General features: G+C 44.6%; 1 protein-coding gene and 1 long non-coding RNA gene across 6 annotated transcripts in view; one reads left to right on the forward strand and one right to left on the reverse strand.

Annotated features, from left to right (window-relative positions):
* The window catches only part of LOC138738903 (uncharacterized), a 216,517-nt gene that overhangs the window by 164,284 nt on the left and 28,875 nt on the right, over positions 1-23,358 (forward strand). The window lies entirely within an intron of this gene.
* Positions 1-23,358, reverse strand: part of LOC138738900 (glutamate receptor ionotropic, kainate 1) — a 477,930-nt gene that overhangs the window by 18,162 nt on the left and 436,410 nt on the right. For all 5 annotated transcript variants that reach the window (XM_069890070.1, XM_069890069.1, XM_069890066.1 and 2 more), the window contains exon 15: positions 5,370-5,620. In XM_069890070.1, the coding sequence (XP_069746171.1) occupies positions 5,370-5,620 (251 nt within the window). The remainder of the gene's footprint in view (positions 1-5,369; positions 5,621-23,358) is intronic.

Below are 23,358 nucleotides of genomic sequence, written 5' to 3' on the forward strand. Positions count from 1 at the left end.
ACTCAATACATATCATAAACCTTTTAGTGCACATATCTGGATCACAAAGAAACTGGAATATTTATCCATACTGTACTGCCAAACATATTTAAAAATCAGAGAGTCAGAGAAAGAGACAGACAAAGGGGAAGACAGACACAGACAAACCAAGACGATTGTGCAAGACATTACAACATAGATGTTTGTCGTACAAAGATCATCCATCCGTCAAGTGATTATTTTGAATTCTTTTCAACCTATTTTAAAGTCCATGAATATATCACACGGACAGATGAGGAGATGTGGGTAGAAGGTAATCTGGTCTTTCAAGAGAATATTTCAAAGAAAAATATTATTTGTAAAGTTAACAAAATCAAAGCAGAAGCTTTATCATTCACACTAACAACTGCTGGCCTCCTGTTCTCACTTGCCCTAACCGTAACCCGAGAACAGTTGTAACAAAATAAACAGGTGCAGGTTAATATTAAGAGAGCTGTAACTCACTTAACAATTTATAATTGTCAAAGGAACATTATTTCCTGTTGTTTATGAACAAGTGAGATTATTGAAATGACTTTTTTCTTTATTAAAGAGAAAGAATTTTAGGTCAGACATTTAGAGTTCCAAAACATCAGTGTTTTTTGTAAAATGTGACTCTTACATGCATAAAAATTGTTAGGATATTATTAAACTGTGGCGGTACGCCATTAGGCAGGCGAATCAGCTCCACTTGTCATGCACGCGGCGGGGCAGCCAGCCAAAATGGCGCTGTCGTGGGTTTCCTCCCGACCTCGTCACTGGGCTCAGAAGCCTGCGCTTAGGGACCCACGTGATGCCCAGGTGACGTCGGGGCCCCCCCAGTGAGGTTCTCAGCCATGTCCGGGCGGGGGGATAAGACCAGCCAGGCAGCCTGCAATAAATCAGTTTTTGCTCACTGAACTCAACCCGTTTGGTTGTTCGATCCTTCAGTTAGCAGTGTAACTGCTGTTACAATTGGTGACCCCGACTGGTTCAAACATCTTTGAACCTAACATGAACGACCCTTCGATCAACGCTATAGCTATCAAGCTTCCTGACTTCTGGGTTCAGGAGCGGGAGACCTGGTTCAGCCACACAGAGGCTCAGTTTCACCTCCACCAGATTTCATCGGATTCAACCAAGTTTTACCATGTGGTCGCCACCCTGGACCAGGCCACTGCCAAACGAGTGCTGCACCTTGTTCAGCACCCACCCACGGAAGATAAGTACGGGAACATTAAACGGGTGCTCAATGGCTCCCTCGGCCTCTCCAGGCACCAGTGTGCCACTCGGATGCTGCGCCTTGACGCCCTGGGAGACAGAACTCCAATCAAGTTGATGGACGAGATGCTTGTGCTCATGGGCGATCACACCAACTGCCCACTCTTCGAGCGCATCTTCCTCGACCATCTGCCTGAAGACATCCAGCCGTTACTGTCCCAGGAGAGCTTTATTGACCCTAGGAAGGTCACTCAAAAGGCTCAGGAGCTATGGCTTGAACGATTCCCAGAGGGCTCAGCAGGTTACGAGTCACGGGCATGATCACGTCAAGCCTTCCTCTAGCACTGCGGTGGAACACCCGGCCCCTGCAGGGGCCTCAAAGAGCATAGCCAGAAGCAACTCATCCATTTCAGGCCTCTGCTTCTACCCGCAGCGCTGGGGAGCCAAGGGTCAGAAGTGTTGTCAGCTCTGCTCATTCCAGGGAAACGAGCAGGCTGGCTGCTGTTAATGGCTGTGGCGGCTGGCCAAGTACACAGCCTCCTCTACCTGCGGGTTCAGTTAGCGGCCGACGCTTCCTCATTGACACCGGGGCCCAGATCAGCGTCATCCCAGCCACAGTCATCAAGTCCCAGAACCGGCCTCCCGGACCTCCCCTCTGTGCAGCCAATTCGACAGAGATCTGGACATATGGAGACAAGACCATCCACTTTCATATAGGCTAGCGGAAGTTCTCGTGGAGGGTCACCATTTTGACCTTTCCAACCGCCATCCTGGGTGTCGATTTCCTCCTCTCCCACGGACTCCTGGTTGACATTCGAGATAGGTGACTGGTAGATGACCGTACCTTCCAATCCGTTCGCCTCAATGCCTCCCGCACAGAGCAGCTACAGATGGCCACGGTCAGCACGCCCAAGGACGAGTTTCAGCATATCCTGGATGAGTTCCTGTCCCTCCTCAAGCCGCATTTCTCCGCTGCCTCACCATGCCATGAGGTGTTTCATTACCCGCCGGACAAGCTCCAGAAAGTGAAGGAAGAGTTGTCGCATCTGCAGTAGCTGTGGATCATTTGACGCTCCGACAGTCCTTGGGCCTCACCACTCCACCTGGTCCCAAAAGACTCCGGCGGCTGGCGCACCTGCGGAGATTATCGACGGCTTAATGATGCGATGGTACCTGACTATTACCCGATCCTTCACATCCAGGACTCCAGGACTTTACAGCCAACCTGCATGGTGCAAGGGTATTCTCCAAGGTCGACTTGGTGCACGGGTATCACCAAATCCCGGTGCACCCCAAGGACATACCCAAAATGGCCATCATCACTCCTTTCAGCTTGTTCGAGTTCTTCCCCATGCCATTCAGGCTCAAGCACGCTGCCCAGACCTTCTAGTGCCTTATGCACACAGTGGGCAGGGATTTGAATTTCGTATTCATTTACCTGGATGACATCTTTGTCGCCAGTAGAGACCGGGCACAACAAAAGTCTCACCCAACTGTCTTCTCCCAACTGGCCAACTTCTGGCCAACGATCAATCCGGGCAAGTGCCAGTTCAGGAAAGAGTCAATGCAGTTCCTGGGCCATACCATCATGGCTGAAGGAGCCACACCTGTCGCTACGAAGGTCACTGCAATCAGGGAGTTCCCACACCCGGACAACCTCAAGGGGCTACAGGAGTTCGCAGGTATGGTCAATTTCTATAACCGCTTCATTCCAGGCACTGCACGTATTATGCAGCTGCTCTTTGCCATCATCGCAGCCAAAGACAAGACACTCGCCTGGACTCCAGAGGCCAGCAGGGCATTTGAAGCCATGAAAGATGCCCTCGTGAAGGCTACCCTGCTCGTCCACCCACACACTGAGCTGCATATGGTGCTCTCTGTTGATGCCTCTGCCACAGCCGTCGGCACCGTCCTGGAGCAGCAGGTGAACGGACAGTGGAAACCACTGGCATTCTTTAGCCGACTTCTTTGCCCACCAGAGTGCAAGTATAGGGCTTTCGATCTTGAGTTGTTGGGCATGTACCTGGCAGTGCATCATTTCCACTATTTCTTGGAGGGGAGGCCTTTCACCATTTTACCGACGACATACCCCTCACTCAGGCTCTCTCTATGGCAAGAGATCCCTGGTTGGCCTGCCAACAGCGTCACCTCTCCTTCATGTCGGAGTTCACTACTGACATTCGGCACAAGGCGGGGAAAGACAACGTGGTTGCCAACGCACTCTCACAACCGGCCATTTGAGCGCTGAGACCCGGCCTCGACTTCGACCAACTCGCCTGAGACCAGAAGTCTAACGAGGAGATGCGGGCCTTCAAGACTGCCATCACGGGCCTGCAGTTCCAGGACCTCCCGACTCCTCATGGTGAGGGCAACGTCCTGTGTGATGTCTCCATGGGCACCCCGTGACCAGTGGTTCCCCAGCAGTGGAGTAGGCAAGTCTTCCACCATATTCATGACCTTTCCCACCCTTCCATCAGGACCACGGTCGATATGGTGGCAGAATGTTTCGTCTGACACGGGCTTCAGAAGCAGATTGCAGACTGGGCCAGAATCTGCATCCATTGCCAGGTTTCCAAGGTATACAGGCACACCAGAGTGCCCATACAAGATTTTGAACACGTCCGGGAACGGTTCAGCCACATACATGTGGACGTCGTCGGACCCTTTTCCATTTCCCAAAGTAACCATTACCTTTTCTCAGTGGTAGACCGCACCACTCGTTGGCCCGAGGAGATCCTGATGCCAGATGCCTTTACAGACTCCTGCTCCCGAGCACTTTTGAACAGTTGGGTTGCCCGGTTCAGCGTCCCGAAGCACCTCACCAGTGATTGGGGTGCCCAGTTCACCTCTGTGCTCTGGACACAACTTGCCAACAGGCTGGGGATCGAGCTACATCACACCTCGGCCTATCACCCACAGGCCAATGGGCTAGTCGAGCAACTGCACCGCCACCTTAAGTCAGCACTTATGGCCTGCCTCACCGGCCCTGACTTGGGTGGACGAGCTGCCTTGGGTGCTCCTGGGCATCTGCTCGACACCCAAAGAAGACCGACAGGCAACATCAGCCGAGCTGGTCTATGGTGCACCGCTAGCCCTACCCGGTGAGTTTGTCAACGCACCTCACAATCCCCAGCAGTCACCGCACGGTCTACTTTACTGCCTCCAGGCCCAGTTGGACTCCTTCACGCCCCCACCACCGCCCAGACACAGCACACGGGCCTCTTATGTCCCCAGCGAGCTGTACTCCGCAGAGTACATTTTTGTCAGGCGGGACCTGTCCACACCACCTCTACAAAGACCATACGAAGGGTCGTACAAAGTCGTCCAGCGTTCAGGATCCACTTTCACACTGGACATCGGTGGTAAGAGGGAACTCTTTACGGTGGACAGGTTAAAGCCAGCCCACCTCGACCCCACCAAACCAGTAGTTGTGGCCCAACCCAAGAAGCGAGGCCGCCCGGCAAAAAAGGACATTGGCGCCAGTTCTTGTGGGGAGGGGGGGCTGTGTGGCGGTATGCCATTATGCAGGCAAACCGGCCCCACTTGTCATGCACGCGGCGGGGCAGCTGGCCAAAATGGCGCTGTCAGTGGTTTCCTCCTGACCTTGGCACCGGGCTCAGAAGCCCGCGCTTGGGGACCCACGTGATGCCCCGGTGACGTTGGGGGTCTTCCAGCGCGGTTCTCAGCCAGGTCCGGGCTGGGAGTATAAGACCAGCCAGGCAGCCTGCAATAAATCAGTTTTTGCTCACTGAACTCAACCCGTCTGGTTGTGCGATCCTTCAGTTAGCAGTGTAGCCGCCGCTACAGTACATCATAATTTCTCTATGCATATATAAACCATAATGTGAATGTTATTGTATTTTATACTGTAAAGTAATTTGAGGTACATCAATTTACCTCAATTTTCAACCCTTTTGCATATATTTAATCCAATAGTGAATGAGTGTGTATTTAGCCTGGTGAATAGGGTTGTAAAATACTTTCTATTTTCACTCCTTTCTGGTATCCTTCTCATTTATTTTAATAATCTGCCTCTGAACAGAGCCTAATGGATCCCTAATTATGCAAAAGCCAGTAATTACTTCTATTTATTAACTGAACATTGGAAATGATACACTTCATATTGAAACATAACATAAACACCAATGTACCTGTTCAACGTCACTGTTCCTTCTTGATTTGTACACAAATTCACCGATAGCTACAAAGACTGAGAGCACTAGCCCCGCAGCAAGCACAATAAATATTCCTCCTATGTTTTCAACACCAAGGGCGCTGGCTTCTTTATTGTCCTCTTCTGGGCAGCCGTTGCCACGCCACCATTTCTCTTTCATCATGTGCAGTTTTCCTTCCTCCTGAAGCTGTAAGATAGCTATTGTGACTTTATCTCTGTATGGTGACCCTTAAAGAATAAACACAGAGATCAAACACAAGCAGCAGGAATAAAAATGGAACACCAAGTTGTTGAAACCTGGAACTGCCAAGGATTAAATTAAATAATCACAATCTGGGGACCATAATCTCCTTGAACTATTATTCATTATTCAAAATATGCATTAAATTATTTTCCTTGAGTCACTTAACGAATAATCACTTTCTTACCATGTTTTGTAAAGACTGAACTTTGAATGAATTCCTGCGAATCATCCAAATTCATCTCCATTGGAGGTGCAGCTTTTGGAGATGGTGTGTGAAAACACCAATTTGTTCACCGAGGGATCACTCTTGGGAATTATTGGGTCCATGATTGTTTCTAGTTTCCAGGAGTAATTTGAAATTGGAAACATCAGAGAGCATGATCAAATTGTGTAGATGACAATGAGCCATGATTTGCAGTAAACACACAGAGGATGCATCTCAGAAATGTCAGAGTAAATTGCATAAAATGTGTCATGTGGCAGGTCAACAGCAAATGATGTTTAATGTGGGAAAATATAAATCAGCCAAGTACAAAGCTCAAAAAAACAGGTTGGTGCTCCAAATGGTGCAGTATAGCTCCAGGACTATCTCTGAAACCGAAAAGAAATCACACTCTAATTGCCAACAGGACAGAATAAATAAAAGTGTGCAAACACTGAAGCAAATGGCCATATGATTGATCTCTGGTATCCAAGGTCAAATCAATGAGGGGAGGCAAAATGTTGTCCAGCTTGTCAAGGTGGCTGTGGTGCAGCAGGTCATGCTACTGCCTCACCCTTTAGTGTTCTCCCTCAGATCGCATGTGTTTCATTACATTGGGATTGGTTCCTGATACATCCCAGAGGTTCTGGTTTGTAGGTTAATTGGCAAATGCAATGTCAACCCAAGAATCAGTGTAAAAGAATAATTACAGGGAAAAAAGTAGGGTTAAATTATTAAATCTTGGAGTGAATTTGAGAGATAAGAGAATGTTAAGTGTAAACTGAAAGATTACATTACCTTAATCCTATTTTCACAATTTCATGAGTGGCACCGAGGTCATGAAATTCTTCCTCCAATGTGTTTAACATGGAGCAGATTAGCAAAATCCATGGAATCTTTCAGGACTGTATGACTAAGCACAATTCAAATTCCACCTAAAAATTTGCCAATGACACCGTGGTCATCAGCAGAATAACTGATGGCATTGAGGCAGTGTACAGGAGTGAGATAAATCAGTTGGTTGAGTTGTGTCTCAAAGTTAACAAAGCTAAGGAACTGATTATGGATTTCAAGAGGGTGAAATCAGAACAGAAACCAGTCCTCATCAAGGGGTCAGCACTGGAAAGGGTTAAGAATTTCTGGATGTCACATCTCTGGGGCCTCCAAGACATTATAGTCATGAAGGTGACAATATTTAGTGAGGATTTTGAGGAGATTTGGTATGTCACCAAATCAATGAGGAGAACCCAACACTACAAAGTAGCTTCTTCCCCTCTGCCTTCAGCTATCTGAGTTGACAATGAACCACAGATCCTACCTCACTTTTCTTTTGTACTAATTTATTATTTTTTTAAAAAGTATTTTATAGCAATATTTGCTGCACAAAACAACACATTTCATGACAATAAATTCTGATTCTGAGGAAACAATTGGACATTTAAACAGTCAACTCAAGAAAATCTCTGACTGGATGAACTATTGACATTCTGCCCAACAGTTCATTTCCTTCATAATTATCATTTGATTTAGCCAGGAGTCATTTGATGTTTCATCACAAAAGAGCAGGTTGTCCAAACATTTAAAAAGCACTACAGAAGGACAAGCCTCTCAAAATACATTGGTGTTGTATTCTGCTGGATTTTTCTATCACCAAATGTTCTTTTGGTAAACAAAAATAATGACAGCATGTTCTGCTGAACATTTTAAAAATATTTTTTTACAATTTTGCTGCACTGGAAGAAAAGAGTAATTGGAAAATGTTTGTGTGAATGTAACTGACATGATTTTCAACAACATGCTATATTTCTGTATAAATTTAAAGAAATCTGAAGGGAGCTCAAGGAACATGTTTCATGGTGAAACACTTCCAAATCAGGCTGAGCTACAGCTTTAAGATAAAATGTGGAACAAAATAAATTTGTCGGACTGCACGGTTTGCTTAGCAGTTGGCGCAATGCCTTTACAACGCCAGCGATGGGTTCGAATCCCGTGCTGTCTATAATTCAAAATGCAACATCGAACAGTTATTCTTCAAAATTGAATTTGCTTTTCTAATCTGTTTAAAAATGTTCTGAATTACAAATTTAATGGAAGAAATATTAGTAGATTTTTTTTATATGAAGAAAATAGCAAATGTCGTAAAAAGGTTTGAAATGTAAATTGGTTCCAATATTTTTGTTTCTCATGTTTATTTGAGAATACTTATTTTAAAATCAAACTCATGTTCTCAGCATGTTTGCTGATTGTAGGATATTAGGTATAATATGTAGATAATTAAGGATTATATTTTATGATTGTGTGTGATCAATTATCTGTAACCACAGTACTGAAATTATTAATCAAACATTGCATGGCTGTGCTCAAAAAACAGTGGTAATAAACTGTGTTCACATGCCGAGGGCTGCAAAACAATGCTGAAATGAAAGCTTGGAGTGAGCTTAAAAAAATGGCATTCACAGTTTTTAAAATACAGAAACCTTCTAAGATAAACATTGAAGATCAATAAAGAATATGAATGGTCACTGCATCTCTGAAAACCAAACCATTTTAGTTCCATTCAGAGAGGCTAAGTGATGCAACTGGTCGAGATGCTACCTTGTAGTGCCAGAGTCCCATGTTTGTTCCTGACTTTATGTGCTGTCTATGTGGAGTTCACACAGCCTCCCTAGGATTGAATGGGTTTCCTTTAGGACCTTGTGCAAATTACCCCAATGCCCAGTTAAGTAAACCATCTACATGTCTGGGAATATGGGTGGAATTCAATTGTAGGTGGGTTACTTAACTGGCCATTGTGGTAATTTGTACAGTGGTGCAATAGAATGGTAGAATCTGGTTGGGGGGAGTGGGTAGGGAGAATAAAGCATGGAGTTAATGCACAATGTGTGCAAATGTGTGCTTGATGGTTGCTAAGAATTTTCTGGACCTAGGATCTGTTTCTATGCAACATGACTCAAAAGAGCAATGAACTGTTGCCTCAACTCTGTAATCGGAAAGTTAAAATTGAAAATAGATTGAATTCTAAGGAATAATGGAAATAAACGGAAGGATTTGAAAGTAATTAAAGTGTTATGAGGTTTAACACTTAGTAACAGAGAAGTTGAATGAATCACAGTAACTAGTAACTTCCAAGAGATTGACAGGAAATTATTTGCATGAGTGAAGACAAAGTCAAAAGCAGAAACTGAAAGCAAGAAGTAATGCTCCACTTGTGTTTACACCTTCTCCCTCGCCACCATTTGGGGCCCCAAACTGTCCTTCCAAATGAACCATACTTCACCTCTGATAAATAAAAACACAATGCTAAAGAAACTCAGCAGGTCAAACAGCGTACTTTTCATAGCTTGAGCCCTTCATCAATGTATCAGCAAAATGTAGGCAAGCACCTGAATAAAATGGTGGGGGAAGAGGGGCAGGGGGTGGAGCACTGGCCCACCAGTTCTGTGATACACTTGTGAATCTGCGGAGATCATCTACTGCATTCAGTGCTCTCATTGTGGTTTCCTTTGCTTGGAGAGACTGGACGGTGTCTGGGGGATTGTTTTGTTGAATACCTTAACTCTGGATCTCCCAGTGGCAACCCATTCCACTTCCTTGCCCCATTCCTATGCCAACATGTCTGTCCTAGACCACCCACATTATTGGAGGAAGTCCCTCATATTCAGTTTGGGCACCCTCCCACCAAATGGTTTTAACGTCGACTTCTCCAGTTTCGGCACCCTCTCTTTTTACCCATTTCCATGTCTCCTTTTTTCTCCCTCCCCCCTCCCTCTCTCCCTGTGTTTCCTTTAGCTCTTCATTCACAAAACCACACCCCTCTCCTAAGCAATTCTCACCTTTTCTTTCCTGTCCTCCAATCCATGTCCAATTATCACTTTTTGCCTGTTGGCCTGTGCTTCCCCTCCTCCCCCAGCCTTTTTATTCAGGATCCTGGGTACTTTTTGCTCGTACCTTGATGAAGGGTTCAGGCCTGAAATGTTGGCTAGATATCTTTACTTCCTATGGACACTGCAATATCTTCTGAGTTCCTCCAGCATTCTTGCCTTTTTACAACAATCTCAGCATCTGTAGACTTTCATGTTTCACTTGAAAGCAAGAATTATGGATTATTTTTTAAATAGAAAATCCCAAAAGTAACCCTGGTTTGAAATCAATGGAGGAATAAACACTGTTAGAACACATTTTCAAGGAACATCTGGTGTTTAGCAGTAAACAAAGATAAACATGGGGAATCAATGACTTACTGTAGATAACAAAAAGGGGTGAAATCCTGAAGAGTGAATCAAGGGATTTAGGAAGAATCTAAAAAAGCAGGAGCTCAAGGGTAGTTATCTCTTGATTGTTAACTGTGCCCTGTGGTAATGAAGGAAAGAATAGAAAGTTGTGGCAGATGATTTGGGAGTTCTTCAGTTAACACATTTTCAAAATTGTTATCAGGCAGCCCAGTTGAAATTTATTAGTAGATTGTTTGATATTGATATTGTGGGCTTATGTGGAAATGGATCAGATACAGGAAAAATCAATACACCATTTTATATATAAATGGAATTTATTGCTTTTACAAACACACAAATTACCTGTTTTAACTCATTTATTCAAAGTATGGAGTAAGTGGAACCAATTTATAGATTCGAAGGATGGATGTTCAATTAAAACTCCGTTATATCAAAATCAGTTGATTCCTTTTTCTATGCATAATCTTTATTTGAAGGAATGGGATTCAAAGGGTCTGGTATTAATTGAAGATGGTTTTGAGGGAGGATTAATTATTTTTGATAGGCTTAGAGAGAAATTTGGATATTACAAAATACACTGTTTACTTATTATCAGGTACGTGATTTTTTAATGAATAGTTTCGGTCGAGAAATGATATTACCAATACAATCGAAGTTTGAAATATTGCTTATGGATAAGGGAAAGAATGAGTTTGTTTCTGAAATGTATTTGTTGTTACAGACAAAAATGAAGAAGGTAGGTGTATTGAGAATAAGAGATAAATGGGAACAGAAGTTATCCACTTCTCTTTCTGAGGAAGAATGGTCTGATTTGTGTTTGCATCGTGTCACAAAATTAATTAATGTGCATTATAGTCTAGTTAATTATAGTTTTCTACATCAGTTATATTTAACTCCTGAAAAGTTAGAGGTATGGTTTTAGAGACTCTGATTTGTGTTTTCGGTGTGGAGATCAGATAGGTACTTTTGTTCATTCTGTGTGGAATTGTACAAAGGTTAAACCTTTTTGGAAAAAGATTATAAAATTTTTTGCAAGATTTATTCCAAATAGATTTATATGTGGATCCATGGTTGTGTTTATTAGGATATATGAATCCATTGGCAGCGCATTTGGATAAATCTTGATTGCATTTATTTGGTTGAGTTTGGCAGTAGCTAGGAAATGTATAGTGGTAACTTGGAAAAATGATAGGGAGTTGAGTATACAGAGGTGACATAATGAAATTCAATCATGTTTATGTTTAGAAAAAATTACATATAATTTGCAAAATAATTATTCTTTTTTGAAAAAATGTGGATTTCATACTTAAAATGTATGAATTTAGATGTTAAGTCAATTTCTTTTATTATTCTTGTTTGAATTGTTGAAATGATGTACTGCAACCTAACCCACTCTATTTGTTTGTTTATAAATACTTTCTTTTGTGTATGTTAAGCTCCGAGGGATAGTGGGGTGGAGGGTGGGGGTTATAGGGGGTAAATTTAGAGGTTTTTTTGTAAAATTTTAAATAAACTTTTCAAAAAAAAAGGAAAGTTGTGGCAGATGAATGCATGGCTGAGATGTTGGTACAGGGAGCAGGGGTTCAGGCTCGTGGATTATGGAGGATTCTTCTGGGGAAGCTATGGCCTGTAGAAAAGGGACAGGTTGCACCTGAAGAGAGGAACCAATATCCTTGTGGGTAGGTTTATTCAAGCTATTGGGAAGGGTTTAAACCAGCTAAGCAGGGAGATGTGAACTGGAATGAGATGATGGAACAGTTGATGAAAAGATAGATGCAATATACTGTGAGGAAGGCAGTGGGATGGAGTATAAAAGCAGTCAGTTGGATGGATTGAAATGTATTGGATGTGAGATGCATTTAGAATAAGGCCAATAGATTTACGACGTTGTGGCTGTTTCAGAGACTTGGAAGAAGCAAGGACAATATTATCCAATGCAAGTTCTGGAGTTTGGTTGTTTAAAAATGATAGGGAGGGAAGTAAAATATAGGAGAGTGACATTGCTAATCACTGATAGTATCACAGCTGCAGAAAGGGAGGATGTAGTGGATAGATTGGTTACTTTGGAGTATTGTATAGCCCGCCCCCCCCAAGTCATCAGGACATTGAGAAACAGGCTAATGTGCTGGAACATGACAAGGTAAAGATAGAGGAAGTGCTGGATCTTTGTAAAAAATACTTGGATAGTTAATTCCCTTCTACTTGACTGGCACAAAGCAAGGACAATGCTAATGATCTGCGTGTCCTCTCTGGCGAGAGAAGTGGTAACAGAGGATTGGAGAATGGCAAGAGAAAGACACCCACAAATTATAGGCCATTGAGTCTTATGGCAGTGGGGAGCAAATTACTGGAAAAAATTATTAGGGATAGAATTTACCAGCATTAAAGAAGCAGAGTCTTCTCAGAGATGGTTAGCACGACTTTGTGTTGGACAGGTTGTGCCTCATGAACCTAATTGCATTTTTCAAGGAGGTGACAAGGGAAATTGATGAAGATAGAGTCATGGATGTGGTGTATATCGATTTTAGTAAGGCATTTGACAAGGTCTCCCATGCTTGGCTCATTCGGAAAGTCGTGAGGCATGGGATCCATGGAATTGGCTTGCCTGCAGAGTAGTAGTAGATGTGTTCTTCCTCGATGTTGGTGACTAGTAGAGTTTCGCAGGAATCTGTTTTTGGGTCCCCTGCTCTTTGTGATTTCAATAAATGACTTGGATGAAGAAGTGGAGGTGTGAGTCAGTAAGTTTGCAGATAGTGCAAAGGTTGGCGGTGTTGTGGAAAGTATAGAAAGTTGTAGTTAGAACAGTATACAGTATTGAAGGAGGCAGAGTTGTGCAGAAAATTGGCAGATGGCGTTCAATCCAGATAAGGGTGAAGTCGTACACTTTGGAAGGTCAAATTTGAAGGCAAAGTATGTGGTTAATGCATGATTCTTAACAATGTGGAGGAACAGAAAGATCTTGGGGTCCAGGTCCATAGATCCCCACAGTGACTGTGCAAGTTGAAAGGGTAGTTAAGAAGACCCATAGTGTGTTGGTCTTCATTGGTCAGGAGATTCAGTTTGAGAGACATGAGGTAAACTTGCAGATCTATATATCTCTGGTTAGACCATACTTGGAGTTCTGCATTCAACTCTGGTTGCCTGGATTGGAGAACATGCATTATGAAACAAGCTTGAGCTTTCCTCTTTGGAATGATGAATAATGGAAGGTCTCTTAATAAAAATCTATAAAGAGGCAAACATCGGGTGGGCAGCCAGGATCTTTTTCCTGGGGTGACAATTGCAAATATGAAAGGACATCTGTTTAAAGTGAGTGAAGGAAAGTGTAGAGGAAATGTCAGAGGTACGGTTTTTATTCTCAGAGAGTGGTGGGTGCCTGGAATACATTTCTAGGGCAGGTGGTGGAGGATGACGTAATGGGGACATTCACAAAAATTTTAGTCACACAGATGTTGAAAAAATAATACAGGTGCTCTCCTACTTAAAATGGTCTGACTTATGATTTTTCAAAAGTTACGATGGTTTGAATCTGTACTTTCAATTTTGAATACCGATCTGTTCCCGTGCTTGCAATATGCGGTTATGAGAGTGCTTCAAACATTCTTCATGCCCAATGTGCTTTCAGCTGTATTTGAGGAGCACCTGTAGAGGGTTATGTATGTGAGGTAGGGAAGTATTAGATTGTTGTGACGTATGTTTACGTAGTCAGCACAATATTGTGGGTCAAAGGGCCTGTACTGTGTTGTAATGTTCTACGTCAGTGGTTCTCAACCTTTTTCTTTCCACTCACATCCCACTTTAAGTATTCTCTATGCCATAGATCACACATGTCAAACTCAGGCCCGCGGGCCAAATTTGGCCCGTGATATAATTATATTTGGCCCGCAAGATCATATCAAATATGTATTAGAGCTGGCACACTGGCTGCCGCAATGCACAGCTAATACTACAAATTCCAGAATGCTTTGCAAATGCGTTGGTGCCGGCCCGTCAGCCCGCTAATCGCCCCACCTCCTCTCTTTACTTTCATTAGCATCTGTGACCTGTCGCCCAACTCACATGTAATAAACCCCTTACGAAAAATGGCCTAACGAAAGATAGAAAACAGGACCTTTCAACACAGGTGGGAGGCAGACTATTTGTTCATCATTTTAAAAGACAAACCTGTTTGTCATTGAAGCAAGTTGTTATTTTTTTGACTTGTTGGCTTGTGAAAAAAAAATACATTTAAAAGGAGCTTAAAGGCTATAGAGAAATAGTATTTATTGAATATTTTATTTCTCATTTGTTAATGCTTCTTCTGGAAAGAGTTTAACCAAAACTATTATTAAACATTTATTTTAATAAGAAAAAGTTTAACATTACATTTGTTGAAAGAAGAGAAAACATGCAGATGTTGTTGAAAATTTTCAATAAATATTTAGTTTGCCCACGACTTAGTCCAAGTTTTTAATTTTGGCCCTCTGTGAATTTGAGTTTGACACCCCTGCCATAGATGCTCTGTGATTAGTAAGGGATTGCTTAAGGTGGGATGTGGGTGGAAAGAAAAAGGTTGAAAACCACTGTTCTAATCGTACCTAATTGACTTGTTATGTGCGCAGTTTCATAACTCCAAAGGAAATGGGCCAATGACAATTTTTCTCAAGCAAAATATTTCAGTAACAATTGGGTCTAGAGCAGTGATTCTCAACCTTAAGCAATCACTTACTATTCACAGAGCACTGATGGCATAGGATTACTTAAAGTGGTATGTGAGTGGAAAGAAAAAGGTTGAGAACCACTGGTCTATGTTAATTACAATCAATAATCATGAATGTATTGGAGCTGATACTGACCATGATGGATTAAATATGTTTCAAGGAAGTTGCTTTTGCAGACATTGATCCAAATTGTAAAGGATGGATCTGGCAAAAATTTTCAGAGAGAGAATATTTTTAACAATATAATCTCATAGCAACAAATTCTGGAGAAAATAACTGAAAACAAATATTTTTTTTAAATTACAGAGGGGGTTGAAACACATTAAAAATAGATGGTTCACTACCCAGCACATTCATTGTATGGAGCTTGTTGTATCATGATTTCCTGATATTGCAAGAGTATTCCCTCAAATTGGCTTTCTGTGATCCAAGAAGAAAGTCAGTCACCACTGATTTCACTCACTGGACATCAGAGGTCACATTAGTGGTAATGATATTGGAATAGGCTGCCCAATCCAGCCTGATGTTTGCAAACCCAGCCTGTGGAGTAAGCAGGAAGACAAGAAAGTCAGATGTTGTGGAAAAAATAACCCTGACATCCTTTTTGGAGATTGAGAAAGGGATATGTTTTTAACAGCCAATGGAAAATAATTCAGAAGATTCAATAAAGGAATAAAGGAAATCCACATTTTAGTTCATTAAAAGCCAATGAAATGAATCATTCCCATTGGCAAAAAAGATATTGAGTTTAGCACGATTTTAGATAAAATATTAAGTTGATAAGGTAAAATGGAGAACAGGATTTGTGTCCGGTAAATTACATTCAGAAAGGATAAAAGCTAAAAAAGTGGATTTAGAACCCCATGCCTTGATAAAGTTGATTGAAGTATGTTAGGTAGTTCATTGTGTGAAGTTAAAAGGAAGAACTGTGCAATAAAGTCTGCCTTAATGCATCAGCAACTAAACTATGCTTTTGGAATGAATCATTACTTAATTGTAAAGGAATTATCAGGTGGGCTAGCAAAGTCGGTAACACATTTGGAGGAGAACTGGTTTAATTTTAATTCAGCTGAGAATGAAGGGATAAAAAGGATCTGATTGAACTTAGACATTCCATTAATATCCATTTCCAATAGAATAAAATGAGATTTTTTTTATCAGCACACTTGGATATCCATTTGGCTATGAATGACTGTTTGAAAAGAAAATAAAACTAATATAAATCCAGATCATAAAATCTAATTCCTGGGGTTTGCAACAGTTTATTCCACGTCTTTACCCCATCAGAAAGTAGGGGAGGCTTATCTGGAAAATCTCAGGTGTTCTTCCATTTGGATGGTTAGATTTATCTGAGCATATGATTTCTCATGAGGTGGAAAGTTACAAGACCACAGATTATTGGCTTAGAAACTGAACAGGCCATGCAGCATCCATAGAAAGCAAAGAGTAGTCAGCATTTCAGGCCTGAGACTTTACACGCAAAATGTCAACTCCATTTTTCTTTCCATGGACTTTGCATGACCTGCAGAGTGTCTCCAGTACTTTTCTGTACCCCAGCATCTGCAGATTTCTTGTTTACCTCCTGGTTAATGGCAGAACCACCTTTATTGCTGCAAGGTAACTTGTGGCATCTTTAAACACACAAAAAAAGTGCTAAATATTAAACAGATGACCAAATTAACTGGCCATGGAATTGGGCTCTGTTGGGCTTATTGTTTGATGTTTTAAAAAAAAATGGTGTGGTGCTGAAATGCTATAATACAGGTAAAAGCATCCCAAGTTACTGGTACATACTCAACGAAGTAAAGTGGAGAAGGAAGCCACATTGGTTTAGAGATTTCTGGATTGTATAGCAATGAATTTTACCATCTTCCAAGTGTATATACTCAGACCTGGGGAAAGCAAAGAGCGATGACACAGTGCTTACATCGGGGGGGGGGGGGGGGGGGGGGTGAGTGTTGCACTACCCAGTCTCACTGCTGATGGTTCCCTGCGGGTTTTAAAAGCCTGTTAAAGGAGCTAACGATGCTTTATTTAAAATCCTGTGAATGCAGGGTGTGGTAAGCCACTGTTATGCTATGATTGGCTGCTGCCAGCTGGACATGCCTCCCAAGACTAATCCTACCCATAGCATGCTCTCCATTCCACTCTGCCTTGATCAGTCAATGAGATTGATGGCTGTTCCCGTCTCTAGTTAATAAAAGCCCATCAGTTTCACATGTTCAGTCTTTTGTGATTATTGATGGTTCATCACAGGGTCTGGGCCCAACATGGCGACACCTGTTTTCACCAGTGGCCTCAAGTGGTTGCAGACTCTGGGTGAGCAGCAGACTGGCACTAGTAATGCACCTCTTGTTGAGGAGGAGAAGGATAGGAAATGACCCTAAGGATGGTGACCAGTATCCATCGTCTTCTCCTATAAGTGTTAACTTTTATTATTATGTACTTTTATTATTATGTACTACATGATTATGTTTAAGATGTTTTAGTGTATTGGGAAGTGTTTTATATGCATATAAAGGTAAAATATATGATATATACTATATTCTGACTAATTGATGCTAAATAAGGACCGTGTGTACTTGTTCCGACTTGTATACAAATCTGAATTAAAGACAGACCTAGGTAACAGAACTCATTTTTAACCTGAGATCTTCCTGTACAACAGTTTTTCAAGATGGCAGCACACGGGATTGCAGCGGACACTGATGTATTGTTTATCTGTCTGCGTGTTTTGCACTGAGGACAGAGAACACTGTTTTGTTGGGTTGTACTTGTACAATCAGATGTCAATAAACTTGACTTGATATTACATTTTTGTTTTATTACATGACAATAAATAGTATTTGATCTGATCTGGGATTGAGTTGCAACCTGAACATGCACATTTTTAGTGTGATTGTACCATCTGTCATATTCAGAAGATAGGAGTATTGGATGTTAATGCACAGCAGATGTATGCTGAGAAGACAGATTGTAATTATTGTGCAGTGCTGATGTGATGGCCACGTGCCAAATATGACTTTGGCAATCCATCGAATCCTTATTTAATTTAAATAATTCTACCATCTGCAGCTTGGTGAACCAGGAGATCATATGTGATGACAGGGAAATGAGGAGGAGGATTATACAGGCATATTGTGATCTTGAAATGTTCTATGGACCATGACTGGCCATGGCCTTTAATTCTGCAATAATAGTCAGTATTGGTTGCTGTTGAGCTATTGGAGCCCTGTCATCCGGTGGTGCTAAAAGACGTTGCATACTCCAGAAACAAAGTTGGCTGTTGTAGCAGAAGCTACTCTGCTCCTGCAATAACACACAAACAACCAGATGGGTTGAACTCAGTGAGAAGTCTAGTTTATTACAGGCTGCTGGGCTGTACTTATACTCCCAGCCCAGACCTGGCTGAGAACTGTGCTAGAGGGCGCTGACGTCACGTGGTCCCCCAGCGCGGGCTTCTGCGCCCCGTGCTGGGAGGAACACCCCCGATGGTGCCATTTTAGCAGGCTGCCCCGCTGCATGGCTTATAACCGGGCCCGGTTCGCCTGCCTAATGGTGAGCCACTACACAGAAACGGCGCCAATGTCTATTTTCGCCATGCGGCCTCGCTTCTTGGGCTGGGCTATGAGCATGGGCTCAGTAGGATCGAGGTGCACTGGCTTCAGCCTGACCACGGTAAACAGCTCCCGCCTGCCGCCAATGTCCAGCGTGAACGTTGTACAACCCTGTACGGCCCCTCATACGGTTGCTGCAGAGGTGCCGTGGTCAGGCCCCGCCGAACGAAAACATACTCTGCAGAAAGCAGTTCGCTGGGAATGTGAGTTGGGCGGGTGCCATGTCTGGGTGACGGTGGGGGTTCGAATGAGTCCAAATGTGCCCTGAGGTGAGGGAGTAGTTCATGTGGCGACTGCTGGGGATTGTGAAGGGCATTGATGAACTCACCAGGTAGTGCCAGCGGCGCACCGTAGACCAGCTTAGCAGATGAGGCCTACAGATCTTCCTTGGGAGTGGTACGGAGGCAGTTCGTCTGCCAGTCGGGACCGGTGAGGCAGGCCACGAACGCCGACTTCAGGTGGCAGTGCAGACATTTGACCAGTCCATTGGCCTGCGGGTGGTAGGCCGTGGTCTGGTGTAGCTGGATCCCCAACCTGTTGGCGAGCTGTGCCCAGAGCGCAGATGCGAACTGGGCCCCCGATCGCTGGTGAGGTGACCCAGGACACCGAACCGTGCGACCCAACCATGCAACAGGTCTGGGGAACAGTAGTCGGTGGAGGTGTCTGGCATCGGGATCACCTCAGGCCAGCGAGTGGTGCAGTTCACCATCGTAAACAGGTAATGGTTGCCCCAGGAATCGGGTAAGGGCCCGACGATGTCCACATGAATGTGGCTGAACCGTTCCCGGATGTATTCGAACTCCTGTATGGATGCACTGGTGTGCTTATGCACCTTGGACATCTGGCAATGGGTGCATGTTCTGGCCCAGCCCGCAATCTGCTTCCGCAGCCCATGCCATACGAACCGTTCTGCTACCATCCGGACCGTGGACCTGGATGTGAAAGGTCGTGGATGTGACAGAAGACCTGCCTGCGCTACTGCTGGGGAACCACTGGTCGTGGGGTGCCCATGGTGATATCGCACAGGATGGTGCCTTCGCCTCTCAGAGTCGGGAGGTCTTGGAACTGCAGGCCCATGATGGCAGTCTTGAAGGCCCTCGTCTCCTCATCAGAATTCTGGTCTCAGGCAAGCTGGTCGAAGTCAAGGCCAAACGTCAGCGCGCAGATGGCTGGTCGCGAGAGTGCATCAGCAACCACATTGACCTTTCCCTCCTTGTGCCGAATGTCGGTGGTAAACTCCGACATGAAGGAGAGGTGACACTGCTGGCGGGTCGACCAGGGATCCTTTGCCATCGCGAGCGCCTGGGTGAGGGGTTTGTGGTCAGTGAAGATGGTAAAAGTCCTCCCCTCCAAAAAATAGCGGAAATGCCGCACCGCCAGGTACATGCCCAGTAACTTGCGGTCGAAGGCACTATACTTGCGTTCCAGCATGTGGAGCAGGCAGCTGAAGTATGCCAGTGGCTTCCAATGTCCATTCACCTGCTGCTCCAGGATGGCACCGACAGAGAATGCCATATGCAGGTCGGTGTGCGGGTGGGCGAGCATGGCAGCCTTTGCGAGGATGTCCTTGGTGGCCTCGAATGCGACGTAGGCTTCTGGGTTCCAAGCGAGCTTCTTGTGTTTGGCCATGATGAGGGTGAATAGCAGCTGCATGATGCGCGCAGCTCTCGGGATGAAGCGGTTGTAAAAATTGACCATACCTGCGAACTCCTGCAGCCCCTTAAGGCTGTCTGGGCGTGGGAATTCTCTGATAGTGCCAACCTTCGGAGTGGTGGGCGTGGCTCCTTCAGCCGTGATGGTATGGCCCAGGAACTGCATGGACTCTTTCCCGAACTGGCACTTGGCCGAGTTTATGGTAAGGCCGAAGTCGGCCAGCCGGGAGAAAAGGGCATGTAGGTGGGCCTTGTGTTGCATCCGGTCCTTGCTGGCCACGAGGATATCGTCCAGATAAATAAAGACAAAATCCAAGTCTTTGACCACAGAGTCCACGAGGCGCTGGGTGGTCTGAGCAGCGTTCTTGAACCCGAAAGGCACACGCAGGAATTCGAACAAGCCAAAGGGGGTGATGATGGCCCCCTTGGGTATGAGCTCAGGGTGCACCAGGATCTGGTGATATCTGCACACCAGGTCAACCTTGGAGAAAACCCTCGCACCATGCAGGTTGGCTGTAAAGTCTTGGATGTGAGGGATGGGGTAATGGTCAGGAATGGTTGCCTCATTGAGCCGTCGATAGTCTCCGCAGGGACGCCAGCTGCTGGAGGCTTTCAGGACCATGTGGAGCTATGCAGGCGGGAGCTGGCGTGCCTTGGCGTGAACCGGTGGCCTCTGGGTGGTGATGTGGTGGAACACCCCTGGTGCGGCGAGGCAGTAGACAACTGTGGCTTGAGGAGTGTCAGGATCTCATCCAGGATTCGCTGGAACTCGTCTCTGGGCATGCTGATCATGGCCATCAATGGTTGCTCTGAGCGGGAGGCAAATGGCCTAGAAGGTACGGGCATCCATCAGGTGCCTACCTCGAATGTCTATCAGAAGTCCATGTGCGAGGAGGAAGTCTGTACCCAGGATGGCAGTTGGGAGGGACGAGACAGTGAACCACCATGCGAAATTCCGTTGGCCGATCTGGAAATGGACTGTTTTGTCTCCATATGTCCGGATTGCCGTTGCGTTGGCCGCATGGAGGGGAGATCTACGATGTTGGTTCCTGGACTCGATGGCTGTGGCTGGGATGACGCTGATCTGGGCTCCAGTGTCAACGAGGAACCGCCGGCCGCTGACTGAGTCCCGCAGGTAGAGAAGGCTGTGCCATTGGCTAGCTGCTGGCCTGGATGTTTCCCTGGAATGAGCAGGGTTGATGACACTTCTGAGCCTTGGCTCCCAGCATTGGTGGTAGAAGCAGAGGCCTGGAGCAGATGCTGTGGCCTTGGTTATGCTCTTGGAAGCCCCTGCAGGAGCTGGGTGCTCTACTGCAGCGCTAGGGGCAGGCTTGGCATGGTCATGCCCGTGCCTCGCGACCTGCTGGACCACTGAGCACTCACTTGATGGTCTCGTATTTGTCCTCGGCGGGTGGGTGCTGAACAAGGTGCAGCACACGTCTGGCAGTGGCCTGGTCCAGGGCAGTGACCACATGGTAGAATTTGGTCATATCAGACGAAATGTGGCGGAGGTGAAACTGAGCCTCCATGTGGCCGAACCTGGTCTCCGGCTCCTGAACCCAGAATTCAGGCAGTTTCATGGCTATAGCGCTGATCCCAGGCTCGCTCATGATGGGTTCAAAGAATTTGAACCAGTCGGGGTCAACAATTGAAGCAGCAGCTACACTGCTCCTGCAATAACACACACACGCAAAACCAGACGGGTTGAGCTCAGTGCGCAGACTGGTTTATTGAAGACTGCTGGGCTGTACTTATACTCCCAAGCCGGACTGTGCTGAGAACCGTGCTGGAGGGCGCCACGTGATCCCCCAGCGCGGGCTTCTGAGCCCCATGCTGGGTGGAATGGAACACTCCCGACGGCGCCATTTTGGCCGGCTGTCCCCCGCGTGGCCAGTTCGCTTGCCTAGTGGTGAGCCGCCACACTATCATATAATGTGTTTGGGTGATATATCTACATGCTGAATTCGCTGGAAGTGTATGCTCATTGACTCAGGATGAGGTAGTTAGCATCGATTGGAGCCAAGCCAAATTATCATTGATTAGTACCTTCTCTTGAAGGGAAGATGCTATTTGACTGGAGCAAGTAGTGGGAGCTGTCTACAAGACCGTGGCAGCCCGATGAGAAAAGACAATAGAACAGTAGCGATAGCAGTCAGTCAGATTTTCCGATCTGTCTATAAAGTCAGTGGTGGGCTAGGAGGAAAGTGATCCTCAGGCCATTAGGCACCAGGAGCATAAGCAGGGTGTAAGGGTTGGAGTTGAGTAAAATGCATGATTTAACAATTTGAATGCACAATCTAGCTTAGAATGATAGATTTGTTTTGATCTGTAATGGAGATGTGATGTATTGAGCAAGCTGTGAATGAAGATTATGATTCAGCAGTGGAAGGCAGGTGTATGACTTAAACTGCATAGAACCATAGAACACTGCAGCACAGAAAATAGGCCATTCAGACCTTCTAGTCTATGCTAATCATTGTTCTGCTAGTCTCACTGATTTACTCCCACTCCATAACCCTCCAGACCTCTCCCATCTATGTATCTATCTAATTTATTCTTAAAATTCAAGCCCACGATCACCACTTCAGATGGCAGCTCAGTCCATACTCCCACCACTTTCTGAGTGAAGAAGTTCCCCCTCATGTTCCCTTAAACCAGGGGTTGGAAAAGTGGTCTATATTGAACTCTGGGGGTCGACGGGACTATCCCAGGGGCCGATAAAATGTCTAGGCTATAGAGAAATGTATCATTGGTATCATTTATTTATTTATTTATTTTACATGCTTGGGGGTTGATGAGAGATCAAAGATTCCACGAAGAGGTCGATGTTTTAAAAAGTTTGCCAACCCCTAGCCTAAATCTTTCCCCTTCCACCCTTAAGCCATATTCTCTCGTATGCATCTCCCCTAATCTAAGTGGAAAAAGCCTACTTGCATTCATTCTGTCGCAACTTCTCATAATTTGGTAAACCTTTATAAAATATCCCCTTATTCTTCTTCATTCCAAGGAATAGAGTCCTAACCTGCTTAATCTTTCTGTTACTCAACTCCTGAAGACCTGGCAACATCTTAATAAATCTTCTCTGCACTCTTTCAATCTTATTGGTATGCTTCCAGTAGTTAGGTGACCAGAACTGCATACAATGTTCCAAATTTGGCCTCACCAATGTCTTAAATAATTTTAACATAACATCCCAACTCCTATATGCATCAGTTTGATTTTATAAAAGACTAAGATACCAAAAACTTTCTTTACAATCCTATCCACCTGCGTTGCCATCTTCATGAATCAATGTATTCCCAGATCTGCTCTCTGCAGT

Source organism: Narcine bancroftii, chromosome 7 (assembly GCF_036971445.1).
Source record: "Narcine bancroftii isolate sNarBan1 chromosome 7, sNarBan1.hap1, whole genome shotgun sequence".
Taxonomy (NCBI): Eukaryota; Metazoa; Chordata; class Chondrichthyes; order Torpediniformes; family Narcinidae; genus Narcine; species Narcine bancroftii.